Source organism: Panthera leo, chromosome D3, assembly GCF_018350215.1.
Source record: "Panthera leo isolate Ple1 chromosome D3, P.leo_Ple1_pat1.1, whole genome shotgun sequence".
Lineage (NCBI taxonomy): Eukaryota > Metazoa > Chordata > Mammalia > Carnivora > Felidae > Panthera > Panthera leo.
In genome coordinates, this window is record NC_056690.1 from 6,083,774 (window position 1) to 6,100,253 (window position 16,480).

At 47.2% G+C, this 16,480-nt stretch overlaps 1 protein-coding gene across 3 annotated transcripts in view; it reads right to left on the reverse strand.

Annotated features, from left to right (window-relative positions):
- ATP6V0A2 (ATPase H+ transporting V0 subunit a2) overlaps window positions 1-16,480 on the reverse strand; it is a 44,162-nt gene that overhangs the window by 13,608 nt on the left and 14,074 nt on the right. For all 3 annotated transcript variants that reach the window (XM_042909994.1, XM_042909993.1, XM_042909992.1), the window contains exons 7-13: window positions 11,489-11,571; window positions 9,640-9,733; window positions 8,752-8,964; window positions 1,700-1,850; window positions 1,323-1,459; window positions 893-1,080; window positions 700-790 (exon numbers count right to left, since the gene is read on the reverse strand). In XM_042909994.1, coding sequence (XP_042765928.1) covers window positions 700-790; window positions 893-1,080; window positions 1,323-1,459; window positions 1,700-1,850; window positions 8,752-8,964; window positions 9,640-9,733; window positions 11,489-11,571 — 957 coding nt within the window. The remainder of the gene's footprint in view (window positions 1-699; window positions 791-892; window positions 1,081-1,322; window positions 1,460-1,699; window positions 1,851-8,751; window positions 8,965-9,639; window positions 9,734-11,488; window positions 11,572-16,480) is intronic.

Sequence of the window (16,480 nt, forward strand, 5' to 3'; positions counted from 1 at the left end):
AGACGGCCAACAGTCCAGAAAAATGGTCCTTCAGCCTGGAGGTAGCCTGCTGGGGGCCTGGGCACCAGGTGGGAGCCTGGGAGGAGCCTGGTGGGGGCCTGGCATGGGCCTGGGGGGTGGGGGGCCCTGGAGGGAGCCTGGCGGGAGCCCGGTGAGGCCTGCCTGCTGAGCCCTGTGGGGCATGGGGTGGGGGCGGCAGTCCCGGTCCCCTGCAGCTGCGTCTTTTTTTTCCTTCTCCAAACACTTCCCATTTCAAACAACTACCTCAATAAGCACCCTGAGAACCTTAAGCTCCCTTTCAGCTCTAAAATTCCTATTATTTCTTTCTAGATCACAGGGTAAAAAAACAAAAATTTCCACAAAGAAAAAAGAGATTTAGGAAGCTGCCTCCACTTAAAGGCTCCTAAAATGCCATTTCTCCCTCGAGGTCAGGAACCCCGACGGCGTGCGGCCCCACCTCTCTGGACGGACTCCTCCCACTGGGCACTGACCCGGGCTCCCACACGGACAGCTCAGCTTCATCTCTAAACCAACTTGACTGGGGAGGCACATGGGCCACGGCCACCCAGGCAGAAACCCCCCAGGGTACCTTCCCCACCGCCTGCAACCCGGGGAACCTTCTGAGGAAGCACTCGGACAATTAAAACCAGGTGCACCACAGAGGGAGCGGAGATAATGGCGAGGAACAGGTGCACTCACGGGATCGATACCAAGAGGGTAAGGGCCTTGGAACACTCCAGGAACGCTCGGGTCCAGCTGCAAAACCCTGTTGTGCCTGACGATGCTGTCACTGTAACAGAAAGCAGAGTGAGCAGGCTGACCTAGCGGAGGCCGGAGGAACCTCCGAGAAGCGCTTTCCGACCTAAAACACCGCTGGGTAACACACACTTACTTCCAGAGCCCCATCTTCTTCTGCTCCGCAGGGGTGTGGCTGGAGCTGTACATGGCTGACACGCTCCACCCAGAGCCAAACAGGTTGACCGACTTTGAAAAGCAGTCATTGTAGATGAGGCCCGTGTACACGGAGAACAGCCCCATCAGCAGGAGGATGTATCGGCCATTGAAAAACATGCGCATGATCTGTGAAAAGCAGGGCAGGTGAGCAGAGGGGGACCGCGCGAAATCGCAGGAGCGGGACCCACGTGGGCCTGGGACTTCTCAGAGCGCTGGCGTGGGGGGCGTCGCCGTCACACAGAGACCACAGGCCCGCACCCCTTACGGCTCTGTCCTACAGTGACGCTTACTGCCAAAAACTGACATTTAAGATCATCCCTGCTAACCACCCAACCAGACGTAAGGAGCTGCGGTGTTTGTAGTCTCACCTCTTGTGACTGATTTAGTCTGGGGTGGTTTTCATTTAACACCAGCAAGAGGGCAAACAGGAACATCACGAAGCCATGTCCGAAGTCTCCGAACATCACGGCGAACAGAAAGGGGAAAGTGATGATGGTGAAGAGGGCTGCGGGGAGAGCAAGACGCTTGACTCACCGGAGGCAGAAAATTCTAGTTAATTCCAACACCCGACCTTCTCCAGAATTCTCAAAAGAGAACGGACAGGTTCAAGGGAGCAGTTTACACTCAGGACAACGACACAACAGCAGCAGCGAGCCTGTTTCCCCAATGCCTGTCACAGCGTCGTGGGGAGAGGCAGCGGCAGTGGCACACGAGGCAGGAGGATGTACAAGGTCACACCGCCCACCTGGGTTCACTTCTCGGTAGCTCCCGACTCCATAGGCGTCCACAATGTTCTGAAAGCCCTCGGTGAATTTGTTGGTGCGGATTAGAGTCGGGGGGGTTTCTTTTGTTGGGATTGTGTTCATAAATGAGGGGATTGTAGCACCGCTCTCTCTCTTTCACATAAAAAGAAAGAAAGGAAAAATTAGTACCCAAAATCCCGTTCCACGACCACGGGCTCCCTGCTACGGCGAGGCTCTGCGTGGCCACGCGGACAAGTGCCGACCACCCTCGGAGGCTCACGGGCAGAGGGGGTGACAGCACGAGTCGGGGGGGGTGGCGCCGGGGGGCTGCAGTCCTGCAGAAGAGTATGGTGGCCAGGCTGCAAGGACGGGAAAGCGGACGGAGGGGCTAGGGATGACAGGGACAGGTGATGACGTGGTCTCAGAATCACGAACATAAAACTGAAATTTAATATTATGCCTCATAAAAACATTCAAGAGGAATCTGGAGACAACTACAGTATCTAATAAAACCGAAAAATAGACGAGAATAATCGTCAATCTCAATGAGGGCTGGATCCCAGGAACCGGGAGATCATGACCTGAGCTGAGATGAAGATTCGGACGCTTAACCGACTGAGCCGCCCAGGCGCCCCCCTTGAGTATCTTAAACAGGTTCTGCAGAACTAATACACAAATAGACGATGTACTTACATTATATGTAACATAGAGTTCCCCTTAGTATCTCAAACGTATATTCTTATGTATGAACGTCCGTTATGTCTAATACAGAATTTCCTTGAATATTTAAACACGTTTCAGAAAACTAATTTCATTTAAAAGTGATCAAAAGAAGAATGCAGGTCAGACTTTTACATAAAGTTGTAGTTAAAAAAAAAAAACAACAAACTGAGCAGAACAACATCCCTCTGAACAATGAAAGCATGCCAGAAAGACATACTCACAGAAGAGATGACAATTTAACTTACTATACCAAAGTGAGCAAAAACATTACAAAAATAATACCTGACATGAAAAAAAACCCCACAAAGCAGAATAAGAGTCTGAAATGAGGTGACAGAACTCAGAAAAGTATTAGAAGAAAAAGAAAAAATATGCAGAAACGAGACAAAACTAGAAAAAACTCCAAGGTGAAGACACCTTCCTAGTAATAACGCTGCAAGAGAAATAGACAAAAGAATGGAAATTTTTAAAAATCAAAAAGTAAAGAAAGACAAAAAGGATTCAAGGAAAAGTGACAAACACTGAAGATAAGGTTTAACTTAAACATAACAGCAGGTCCCGAAGGAGAAAACCAGAGCAAGAGAACGGAGCAAATACTAAAAACTATAGTTGAGAATTTTTCTGAAACTTTTTTTAAAACTACATATTAAGAGGACACACTGTATATCTGAAAATACCAACCCGGAATAACAGAATCAACACACAGTCTAGTAAAATCATTGAAAAAAATCCTTAAGCGTGTGGGCAAAAAAAAGAAAGTACCAAGACTTATAAGGAAAATTCTATCAATATCAGGCTTTTTTGTTAGCAACGCCATGCCAGAACAAAATGGAATCACATGTTTAAGACACCCATGGAAAACAACAACAAAAATTTTGAAACACGAGCCCAGGATTTTATTTCCAAACAACAAACTTCCGATTATAAAGGCAGGAGGCATACACTACTACGAACACGGGAGAACTCAGGGAGCACTGTTCCCACGAGCCCCTGCTCAGGACTCAGAGAACACACTTCAGACAGCCAGAGCAGCTACAGCACCCAGAGACAATGGAAGCACCAGAACTGCTGATGTCCCCATCAAACTCCCTCCCACCGGCAGCAAAAGGCATGGTCTAGACATCAGCCAACCCACAGGTACATGTGATGCAGGGTGACTGGCTGGTTTTCAGCAACGAGGAAATGTGGTAATTGGCTGGTCGTGTCGACGCAAGCCAGCCCTCTTCCAAAAAAAAAAGTAAAAGTCCATTTGTGCCATCAAAGAATTATGTGACAAAACAAAAAAACAAAAAAAAAAAAACCTCGTATGAAAACTTGCTTCCTTAGCTGTCACTTGAAACATGTAAACCTACTATTTCTAATGAAGAACTGGGTTTTGATGCAGGAAAAAAAAACCTCACAGGAACATGGCAGACTGACACCATGGCCCGGGAGTCAGGCGCTGGAGCCTACTCTTCAAAGTTCAGAAGCCACACAAGCGAATTGATAAGTTCAACTATATTTAACAAAAAACTACTGCATGACCAAAGCAAGCCAACAAACAGAAACATCAAAAGACGAGTGGCAAATTGAGGACAATATTTTTTCTCATGTCACAAAGAGCCAACAGAAATTAGTAAGAAAAAAACCAACAAACCAGTAGAAAATGGGCAAAGCAAAAAATAATAATAATTAAAAATGGGGGGGTGGCGCTTGGGTGGCTTAGTCCGTTGGGCGTCTGACTTTGGCTGAAGTCATGATCTCGCGGTCTTTGAGTTCGAGCCCCACGTCAGGCTCTGTGCTGACAGCTCAGAGCCTGGAGCCTGCTTCGGATTCTGTGTCTCCCTCTCTCTCTGACCCTCCCCCGTTTATGCTCTGTCTCTGTCTCAAAAATAAATAAACGTTTAAAAAAAAATAGTAAAAAAAAAAAAAAGAAAATGGGCAAAGCAGAAAAACACAGAGCTCATTAAAAAAGGAAAATTCAAGTGGCTCTTAAAAAAAAGATTTTCTTTTAATTTTTTTTAAAAAATTTACATCCAAATTAGTTAGCATATAGTGCAATGATTTCAGGAGTAGATTCCTTAGTGCCCCTTACCCATTTAGCCCATCCCCCCTCCCACAACCCCTCCAGTAACCCTCAGTTTGTTCTCCATATTTATGAGTCTCTTCTGTTTTGTCCCCCTCCCTGTTTTTATATTATTTTCGTTTCTCTTCCCTTATGTTCATCTGTTTTGTCTCTTAAAAGTCCTCATATGAATGAAGTCATATGATTTTTGTCTTTCTCTGACTGATTTCACTTAGCATAATACCCTCCAGTTCCATCCACGTAGTTGCAAATGGCAAGATTTCATTCTTTTTGATTGCTGAGTAATACTCCATTGTGTGTGTGTGTGTGTGTGTGTGTGTGTGTGTGTGTGTGTGTGTGTGTGTGTGTGTATCACATCTTCTTTATCCATCCATCCATCGATGGACATTGGGGCTCTTTCCATACTTTGGCTATTGTCGATAGCACTGCTATAAACGTTGGGGTGTGTGTGCCCCTTCGAAATAGCACACCTGTATCCCTTGGATAAATACCTAGTAGTGCAATTGCTGGGTCATAGGGTAGTTCTATTTTTATTTTTTTGAGGAACCTCCATACTGTTTTCCAGAGTGGCTGCACCAGCTTGCGTTCCCACCAACAATGCAAAAGAGATCCTCTTTCTCCACATCCTCGCCAACATCTGTTGTTGCCTGAGTTGTTAATGTTAGCCATTCTGGCAGGTGTGAGGTGGTATCTCATTGTGGTTTTGATTTGTATTTCCCAGATGATGAGTGCCATTGAGCATTTTTTCATGTGTCAGTTGGCCATCTGGATGTCTTCGTTGGAGAAGTGTCTATTCATGTCTTTTGCCCATTTCTTCACTGGATTATTTGTTTTTTGGGTGCAGAGTTTGAGAAGTTCTTTATAGATTTTGGATACTAACCCTTTATCTGATATGTCATTTGCAAATATCTTCTCTCATTCTGTCGGTTGCCTTTTAGTTTTGCTGACTGTTTCCTTCGCTGTGCAGAAGCTTTTTATTTTGATGAGGTCCCAGTGGTTCATTTTTACTTTTGTTTCCATTGCCTCCGGAGACATGTTGAGTAAGAAGTTGCTGCGGCCAAGATCAAAGAGGTTTTCGCCTGCTTTCTCCTCGAGGATTTTGATGGCTTCCTTACATTTAGGTCTTTCATCCATTTTGAGTTTATTTTTGTGTATGGTGTAAGAAAGTGGTCCAGGTTCATTCTTCTGCATGTCGCTGTCCAGTTTTCCCAGCACCACTTGCTGAAGAGACTGTCTTTATTCCACTGAATATTCTTTCCTCTTCATCAAAGATTAGTTGGCCATAGGTTGTGGGTCCTTTTATGGGTTCTCTATTCTGTTCCATTGATCTGAGTGTCTGTTCTTGTGCCAGTACCACGCTGTCTTGATGATTACAGCTTTGTAGTATAGCTTGAAGTCTGGGATTGTGATGCCTCCTGCTTTGGTTTTCTTTTTCAAGATCGTTTTGGCTACTCGGGGTCTTTTCTGGTTCCATACAAATTTTAGAATTATTTCTTCTAGCTCTGTGAAGAATGCTGGTGTTACTTTGATAGGGATTGCATTGAATATGTAGATTGCTTTGGGTAGTATCAACATTTTAACAATATTTGTTCTTCCTATCCGGGAGCATGGAATATTCTTCCTTTTTTGTGTGTGTCTTCTTCAATTTCTTTCATAAGCTTTCTATAGTTTCCAGTGTACAAATTTTTCACCTCTTTGGTTAGATTTATTCCTAGATATTTTATGGCTTTTTGTGCAACTGTAAATGGGATCGATTCCTTGATTTCTCTTTCTGTCGCTTCATTGTTGGTGTATAGGAATGCAACCGATTTCTGTGCGTTGATTTTTTTTTCAATATATGAAGTTTATTGTCAAACTGGTTTCCATACAACACCCAGTGCTCATCCCAAAAGGTGCCCTCCTCAATACCCATCACCCACCCCACCCCTCCCTCCCATCCCCCATCAACCTTCAGTTTGTTCTGTTTTTAAGAGTCTCTTATGCTTTGGCTCTCTTCCACTCTAACCTCTTTTTTTGTGTGTGCGTTGATTTTATATCCTGCAACTTTGCTGAATTCATGAATCAACTCTAGCAGTTTTTTGTGGAATTTTTTGGGTTTTCCATATAGAGTATCATGTTCATCTGCAAAGAGTGAAAGTTTGACCTCCTCCTGGACAATCTGGATGCCTTTTATTTCTTTGTGTTGTCTGATTGCAGAGGCTAAGACTTCCAATACTATGTTGAATAACAGTGGCGAGAGTGGACATCCCTGGCTCGTTCCTGACCTTAGGGGAACGCTCTCAGTTTTTCCCCATTGAGGAGGATATTAGCATTGGGTCGTTCATATATGGCTTTTATATCTCGAGGTATGCTCCTTCTATCCCTACTTTCTTGAGGGCTTTTTATCAAGAAATAATGCTATATTTTGTCAAATGCTTTCTCTGCATCTATTGAGAGGATCATTATGGTTCTTGTCCTTTCTTTTATTGATGTGTTGAATCACATTAATTGTTTTGAGGAAATTTAACCAGCCCTGAATCCCAGGTATAAATCCCACTCGGTCGTGGCAAATAATTTTTTTAATGTATTGTTGGATCCGGTTGGCTATTATCTTGTTGAGGATTTCTGCGTCCATGTTCATCAGGAAAATTGGTCTATAGTTCTCCTTTTTAGTGGGGTCTCTGTCTGGCTTTGGAATCAAGGTAATGCTGGCTTCATAGAAAGAGTTTGGAAGTTTTCCTTCCATTTCTATTTTTTGGAACAGTTTCAAGAGAATAGGTGTTAACGCTTGCTTAAATGTTTGGTAGAATTCCCCTGGAAAGCCATCTGGTCCTGGACTCATTTTTTGGCAGATTTTTGATTACTGATTTCATTTCTTTACTGGTTATGGGTCTGTTCAAATTTTCTATTTCTTCCTGTTTCAGTTTTGGTAGTGTATATGTTTCTAGGAATTTGTCCGTTTCTTCCAGATTACCCACTTTATTGGCATATAATTGCTCATAATATTCTCTTATTATTGTTTTTATTTCTGTTGTGTTGGTTGTGATTTCTCCTCTTTCATTCCTGATTTTATTTATTTGGGTCCTTTCCTTTTTCTTTTTGATCAAACTGGCTAGTGGTCTATCAATTTTGTTAATTCTTTCAAAGAACCAGCTTCTGGTTTCATTGATCTGTTTTCAGTAAACAGTAAAACAGTAGTTTTTTTGGTTTCAACAGCATTAATTTCTGCTCTAATCTTTATTATTTCCTGTCTTCTGCTGGTTTGGGGTTTTATTTGCTGTTCTTTTTCCAGCTCCTTAAGGCGTAAGGTTAGGTTGTGTATCTGAGATCTTTCTTCCTTCTTTAGGAAGGCCTGGATTGCTATATACTTTCCTCTTATGACCGCCTTTGCTGCGTCCCAGAGGTTTTGGGTTGTGGTAATTTTTTTTTTAATGTTCATTTGTTTTCAAGAGAGAGACAGAGCCCAAGCAGAGGAGAGGCAGAGAGGGAGACACAGAATCCGAAGCAGGCTCCAGGCTCTGAGCTGTCAGCACAGAGCCCGATGCGGGGCTTGAACTCACAGACTATGAGGTCCTGACCTGAGCCGAAGACGGACGCTTAACCGACCGAACCACCCAGGAGCCCCTGATAAAAAACTTTTAACCTCATTCAAAGTAAGAGAAACGCAGTAGCTGATACCATCCATCAAAACTGACCCAGCAATTCCATATCTGGGCCTCTCCTCCGACAGACCTGTGTGTGTGAACCGCCACGGCCAAGTGGCGGTTGCCACGGTGGTACTGGTCACATCAGGCACCACACCGCCTAAATGAGCAGGCAGCCAGGTCGCCAGGCCACGGCACATCCATAGAGCAAAGTATTAAACAGTATAAAAAGTAGGGAAGTTCCATTAAGTGAAAAGAACAGAATGAATAACCAGCAACCTTCCGTGAAAGCAAGGAGATCTCCATTCGTACGTGCTTACCCTTCAGTTAAGAAACCCAAAGACCCAGCAGAAAACAGCCCTTGTCTCTGAAGTGACAGGGTAGGAGGAAGCCACTTCACTGCGTCTCTTCTGTTATATGTATGTTTTACTTCTCTAACCACACGACCAGAAGAGCCGACGAAAGCCGCGCGTGTGCATGCACACGCCCTCGGATGACGCGCTCTCCGGGGCATCGGTCCAGGACAGGAGTCAGCACAGCCCTCTCCCCGCTCCCAGACACTCCCACGCTCCTTGGCGTCTCCCGGGTTCTCAGGCGTCCCCAGAGCAGCCCCGGTCCCTCCGTCTGGTCCCGGCCGCCTTACCGACCCCTCCTCGAGCGCCCGGCGCAGCTCGTGCAGATCGGCCTCAGGACACCAGACTTCGGCGATGAGGCACTTGTTGGTCACGTCGAAGCTGCACATGTTCAGCATGTGGTAAATGGCTTTCATCTTCTTCACCTGGATGACGTGGCTGTAGACGGATTCGGCGGCTTTACACAGCACTTGCCTTAAATAATCCTCGGTTTTGTGGAGCACCTGCGTGGGAACAAACACAGGCTTTCCCAGCTTTTGTCCCCGGCACCGGCCCCTCCTGGGCTCATTCCGTGTCTTCCCGGCCGCCAGGACCGCCAGGCGGCACGCGGAAAGCAGCCCAGCCGATCGGATGCTCTCGGGAGCTGCAGGACACAGCCCCCAGGGCACGGGAGGTGGCTGGGTGTTACCATCTGGGTGCCGGCACGGCGGCCTGGCTGCGCCCACGGAGCTCCCATCCTCCCCAGTCATTCCCAGTCTCGGCTCAGTGCCCGGTCAGCCCCGAGGGCCACCAACTCCAGCCTGTCACATCCGGGCCTGAAACCCCCTTTTGCTTAGGCGGGTGGGAGTCCACTTCTTGCCGCCCGGAGCCCTCGCTGATACGAGGAGGAACGGTCATTGAAGTAGTGAAGGCAAAAAAACGACAGCCACCACTTTAAACGGGTGGCCCGTCTCCTGCGATGACCAGAGGATCTTCTCTAAAGTCCCACCATCACCACCTAGATCTCCCACAGGCGGCTAAAATAAAACTTCCACCAAGAGGAGCGAGGTGAGTCACTTTCCAATCTCCCAAGAACATCTCGATGTGTCCACAACCAAACGTTTCCACGTTGAAAAACAAGGCAAATGGACTTGTAAATGTTTTACACACCTCAGGTGAGGAGGCAACAGTTTACTCACAGTGTAGAGATCCTGAATCCGGGTATTGAGCCCCTCCTGAATCTCCTTCCGCTCCTCAGCTGTGTTCGGGTAGGGGTAAACGTGGCAGTGGTAACTACAAGACAGAATGCAACAGTCTCACGCCCGTCAGGACCAGGAGAGGCGACGGCAAACACTAGAACCGAATTCAGTGCACCACGTGGACACATCTCCCCCCAAAAGGGAACAGAAGCAGCCTTCTGGGAGAAAAAGGTCAGACACAGGCACCTGCCCGCGCCGAGGCCTTCTACACGGAGACACTCGACAAATGTCTACGGGCTTCAACACATTTAGCGCACTCTCTCTTGGTTCCGTGTTCCCTCCCTGCCCCCGATCGTTCCCGGAGCTTGCTCCCCATTCCAACTTTCTGAAATCCACCCCAGTCCTTGGGCTGGGAATTCACTAAACGGGTTTGAACACACAACGGTCATTACTTTTAAAAGAAAGAGAAAATAAAGGGAGGGGGAGGAAAAAAAAAAAAGCTCCGGTGTCCTAGCAACTGCTTTGGACACGTGGTGGGTGCAGGGAGCCCCTCCCTCGCCTCCCAGGGCCCACCTTCTTGGGGGGCTGCGTGGCACCCGAAACACACGAGGTGTGCCTCCCTACTGCACTCTGCCTTCTGCCTTGACACCTTCCTGCCACACTTAACATTGTAAGTTCTGACTATTAAAATTAAATACTCACTCTAGCCTTGTCCTAAGCAACACTGTGTGTGAAATCATGGGCTTGTGTGCTGGTGACGGTTTTTCTAATGTACACTGAATAAACATCTATGAAATTAACAACAGGTTCGTCCATGTAACACTTAAAATTACTTTCCGTATCACCGGTGACACAGCATCCGACTCTGGGAAACACTTTATAAAGGAAATACCAAGCCCCAGCCTCACCCCCACGGGAAATAAGCCATCTAAAAACAAAGGGCATTCTTTTGACTTTTTTGTTTGGCTTTTCCTATTTTTCCACTGTTGAGGAGAACAAGTCACAGAGAGATTTCCGTTGTGACACTCCTTCGCGCATGGCGGTGGCCGACGCTGCACGGGAGTGTCTTGCCTGTGTGGCCTCAGTCCCGAAGCCCAGGGAGGGAGGAGAGTGCCGCTCCCTCTTACAGGGAGGGAGCCTGGACGTGGTGACTTACCCAGCCCGCCCTGGGCGTGGGCGGTGAAGCCACTCAGTCCTCACCACTCACCAGGCCTCCTTCCCCCACAGTGCAGAGAAACCTGTCAAACACCGAGCAAAAGAGGAACCGTACGCTCAGTGATGACACACGGGCCTCTGCGGAGCTCAAAGCCACAGGAAGGCACAAAATACCAAAACGTGACTCCTTCTCGGATTATTCTTAAGCCCTGATTCCCAAAGAGAAAATAAAATCTAAGAATGTTATTAAACATGATCTCTACTTCTCAATTATTTTAAGTGTAACACTGACAAGAGGTGACGAACTGAATGTTTAACAACATGGTATCACAGGGGCACTTGGGCGGCTCAGTCGGTTGAGCGTCTTGACTCCTGCCTTCGGCTCAGGTCATGGATCTCACGGTTTGTGAGATCAAGCCCCACGTCAGGCTCTGTGTGGACAGCACGGAGGCTGCTTGGGATTCTCTCTTCTCTCTCCACCCCTCCTCCTGCTCACGAGCACGTGCTCTCTCTCTCAAAATAAATAAATAAACTTACAAAAAGACCAACGTGGTATTACAGCAAAGACACGTAACAGAACGCAACAGGCTTTGCACTCACCGTGGCTCCCTTCAAACACGGAGGGGTTTTTAAGGCAAACTAGAGACTACCGAATACAAAGAAACACATCAAATGAAATGTTTCGTGTTCTTACCAATCACATATCTTCTTAACCTTGTGGCCAATCTGCTCTCCCCAAAAGGATATTAAAAACACATACCACTTTATGACTTCTCCCTAAAAGAATAAACCGGGATCATTGTTACTCCTGTGTCCAGGTCTCTGAAAACGCTGGCAGCAAAAACTCTGTTAAAAAGTGCATTGGTTCATTCCTGTAGCAGATGCAGCCATCCTGGCCTCTGCAGACTCCGTCACTACACTTCACCCAAACTGGCCACGCTGTATTCATGACCCTGAGAGCAGTACCGGCCATGGCTTTGGCCATTTATAGACACACCGCAGAGCAGCCCAAAGTTGGAGCCACTCGATGTGCGTACTCAGCCGAGGTCAAACAGGGCGGCTCTCTGCCTTGTTCCCTCTCATCCTGTACACAAGGGTCCTTCTCATGGTTTGCTTAGGATCATGTCTTTCAGATTTGCGCTCTTTGTTGCAGGTTTCACTATCTAAAATGGTCCTCAGGCAGAACGCTGACGTGCTAGCTAGCGTTCCTGAGCCCAAGAAGGCAGTGAAGACAGAGAAAATGCGTGGGTTAGATAAGGTTCCTTCAGGCATAAGTCACAGTGCTGCTAGCAGAGTTCAGTGTTCAATGAATCGATAATACACACTAAATAGAGACACACATAAAACAACGTTATTATTGGCTGGTGGACAAAATGTGACCAGAGGCTCACAGAAACCTAAGGCTGCATTTCTGCTAGGACGGTGGTTCAGTGTCATTCGTTCATGTGTTCGTGGAGACCCTACAGAGCTACCATAAATACTGAGAATTGACTATATTTACAAATATTCTAGACATAAAACTGAATAGGTTTTTGGCCTATTTCCCAGGCACTGTTCTAGGTGCTAGGAATATAGAACTGAACAAAAGAGACAAAAATCCCTGACCTGGGAGGGCTGGGGAGCTCGTAGTCAAGTTGGCAGCGAGGGACACAAAGAAAAACACAGCGTACCAAATGGCCATAAGTGCCGTAAAGAAAACAGAGCTGGAAGAGGAGAAAGGGAGGGGAGGCTGGGGTGGTGATTTTAAATAGGGTGACCAGGGAAGGCCTCCCTGAGAAGAGCATTGGAGCTTAAAGGCGTGAAGAAGGGAGGGAGCCGTGCGGCCACTGAGGGAAGGACCTTCCCAGGCCCAGAAGAGCTCACAGAGAAGCAGGAGCAGGGAAGGCAAGAAGGCCACACACGGAAGGGGAGTGGACAGGTCAGACACGTGACGAGGCCACAAGAGGTGACACTGCAAGGCTCTGGGTGTTTTGCCAAGTGAGACAGGAAGCCACTGGAAGGTTTTAAGTAGAGGAGTGACGTGATCTTACAGGGATTGTTCTGGATGCTGGGAGGAGAGAGCACAGCAGGGCAGGGGCCGGGGCAGGAGCTCAGGACAGAGGCTCCTGCAGAATGGATGTACCTGAGGTGTGGAGCAGGGTGGAGGTGACGAGAAAGGCCAGAGTCTCTTCCTATTCAAAAGACACGGCCAATCACTCCGCTACAGGATTAATCATGAGGTGTGAGGAAAAAGAGAAGAGTCAGGACGACCCCCAAGGCTCTGGGCCTGAGCAGTCGGAAGGACTGAGTAGCCTCTTACCGAGATGGGCATGCCTGGCAGGGCACGTAGGAGAGGAAAGATCGGGAGGTCCAGTTTTAGGCACCCGGTGGAAATGTCTTTCAGATTTTTAAAAGAGACACAGAGTAGCCAGTTATACAGAAAAGTCTCTTTTTGAGAAGAGAGGTCCAAGTTCTAGATATACATTTGGGAGGCAGTATTTAAAGCTGTGAAATTATACAGGATCCCTAGGGGCAGAGAGAGGAGAGAAGCAGTCTAAGAATCGAGCCCTGGGCCACAGGAGGCGGGGGAACAGGTTGGGGAGCCTCAGAGAAGCCCAGGCAGGTGGGTCCCAAGGCAAGGACAAAGGGTGGCCAGGGGGTTGCAGGAGATGGTTGATGTGGTTAGGAGACCGGTTACACTGAATAAATAAGTAAACTGAGCGATTCATGAAATACGTTGAGCATAAGGGGAGGCAGATTTCTCACTTGTCAGAAAAGAGCTGGAAAAAGGTTAAGTCTAGAAAGAACTGATCAGAATTTTAAGTTATAGTCGGGACACATAGCTTTATAAAATATAAGCACAGGGAGCCACAGAGGTGGTTACAGCTGTGCGCGTGGACATGTGCGGGTGTGCGTGCGTGTGCGTGTGTGTGCACACACACATGCTACCGCTGGAAGGGCCCAGAAACGACGACACTCCCGTACGCGGTGAGCACTCGAGCACCCAGACCTTTGTAAACATCGTCCACTAAAAGGAACCAGGGGTCCTTGGAGAAATGGCTGGGTCCAGGCCAGGCACCGAAAGCCCAAGATGAAGCTGGAATGCGTTGTGCTGCCAGAAAGGAAGGGAATGCTCAGTGAACGCTAAGGACAGGCCAAACGACACAGGAACACGTGTGAAGGGACCTTCTGTAGCTGAATCAGGGACAATTTGGGCATCCAAATAAACACTGAGTGTGACAGATTACAAGTCATTAAATACAATGGGAAGCCATGAGTCCTTGGATGCGAGAGGGGAGAAGCGTACCTTCCGTGGAATCGCTAATAAGTACAGAAGGAAAGATGGAAATCGAGAACCCACATGGTTACCACGTGGCAGCCATGACGGAGGTGGCAGATTCGAGGGCCGTCAATGGACGCTACAGGTGGTGGGCAGGCTGGTGATCGGGACACTAGCACCATTTGGAACACCTCCCACCAAGCTACTCATCAATCACAAAAGGCAACACGATGCCATGAAAGCGGAGGAACCCGGCAGACGGCCACGTGACCAGGTCGACGTTACGGGCCCGCACCTGACGAGATGCGCTGAGATGGCCAGAGCGTCACTTCCAAGGTGTCCCTGCCAAGAACATATGGCCCGAGTCTGGTGGTGACGAAACATCAAGTGGCCCAGAGGGATGGGGTCAGCCTGTTCCAGACGGGACTACAGACTCAGGGGGAGGTGCTGGATCAGGAAGGAAGAAAGGCAATCTGCTGGGAGGTGGGCATGGCAAGTTCGGAGTATTCAAAAGAGCTGCACCCGTGCTCTTTCCCTCTTTCGGAGGGGCCCCCCGTGGTTGTGGAAGAGTGTCCTTGCTTGGGAGTACCCGCACTGGAGTGACCCAGGGGTGACAGAGTCTATGGCTTCCTTGTAGAAAGTGTGCAAAGAGCCTAGTGAAAACGGGAAGAGACTCACAGAGAGAGCACACGGGTGACAGAGCAAATGTGGGAACCTGTTAACGACAGGGAAATGTGGGTGAGGGGATATGACAAGTCTCTGTTCTCTTCTGGCAACTTTTCTGTAAACCGAAATTATTTCAAAATAAGTAATTGAAGAAACGAAACGGGGGAAGAAAGAAACGGCATTTATAGTACACCTGACCTCGAAGATTCCATAACAACTTTAACAATAGTACCATGTCAACCACCTCGGGCGTAAGAAGGCACAGGGACAGTTCACAACATGAAATACAAATCATAAAACCCAGTGAAATCGCCGGAGTCCAGCATCGCATCTAGAAACCAGACCGACAAGGGGGAAATGGCCAGAAATAAGCTCTGGGGTCGGTAATGACACTGAGGGATCAGAACACACAAATCCTAGAACCGGAGAAGAAGTTGCCAAATCGAACACCCAGAACAAGCACAAAAAGAATAACACACCGAAATGTCAGCAGTGGCTCTTTCTGAACAGGACCACAGGGGATAGATTTTCTCCTTCACGTTTTCGGTACTGTTCCCAATTTTCTACAACCAGCATGCATCTCTTGTGTAATTGTAGAGAAGTTGTTGTATTTTCAAGATCTACATCTCTCTAATCCACTTCTCTTTCTTCACAGGTACTTAATGCCCTTTCCCATAGCTGGTAAAAGCCTGCCATAAAAGAGCTTAGAAATATATAGAAAACAATTTTAATGTGAATGAAAGTTCTGCATGAGAATGACTGATAGGTCCTCTTAATAAAGAAAGAGCTCAATGGCGCCTGGGTGGCTCAGTCAGTTGAGCCTCTGACTCTTGATTTTGGCTCAGGTCATGATCTCGTGGTTGTGGGGTCAAGCCCATCATCAGGCTCCCAGGTGAGCTGAGCACGGAGCCCGATTAAGATTCATCTGCATTCTTCCTCTCTCAATCTCTCTCTCTTTCTTCTGCCCCTCTCCCTCTCTCTCTTTAAAAAAAAAAAATAAGAATAAAATAAAGGAAAAGAAAAAGCTCAAAAGAATAGGTAAGGCCACTGCAGAATGGTTTCTATCTTCAGTTTTACATACAGAGGTCATAAAGGTCACAGTTGAAGGACAAAGAAACAGATGCTAGTGGCAGTTACAGGAGCCACAAAAGAGTAGAAAAGATCACAGGTGGACGGTTAATGAACAACTTGACTGATTAGATTTTCACGCATTAGGTTAAACATGCGTGGTTTTTTCAGGCTAAAGTTTATGAAAATCCATTTCACAGCCAAATTCCTCTTTATGTGTCACAACTACTATGGGACATACAGTAATCTTGCAGCCAAAATTCCTGAGGCAAATTTAGAAAAAAAAAAAACCCACAAACCCTTTCCTCAAAATTAAGAAGCTAAAGTTCCTCTTCTACCTGTAATAGATCAGTTCATCCTCATTTAGAGCAATATAGTTATTTTTATTGTAAAATCTAAAAAAAAAAAAATCATAGAGATTTTAAAAAGTGCTGATGGCTCTTTCTCTCTCCTGCCCCTCTACTTCCCTTCCTGAATAATTCAGTCCTAAAGCCTTAAGTGCACGTGCAGGGATGGACCCAGAAGGAGGGGAAGACCAAAAATGGCCTGGGCAAAGCCAGAGCTGAAGCAAGGTGGGCAGAGCATCTACGTAGGGGAGCGGCCCAGGCAGGGTGAGGAGGGCACCCACACCAGGGGCCCACCTGGCATGGGGAACTCAGGGCTCCGCACAGGGGGATGTGGGGGTGGCAAAAA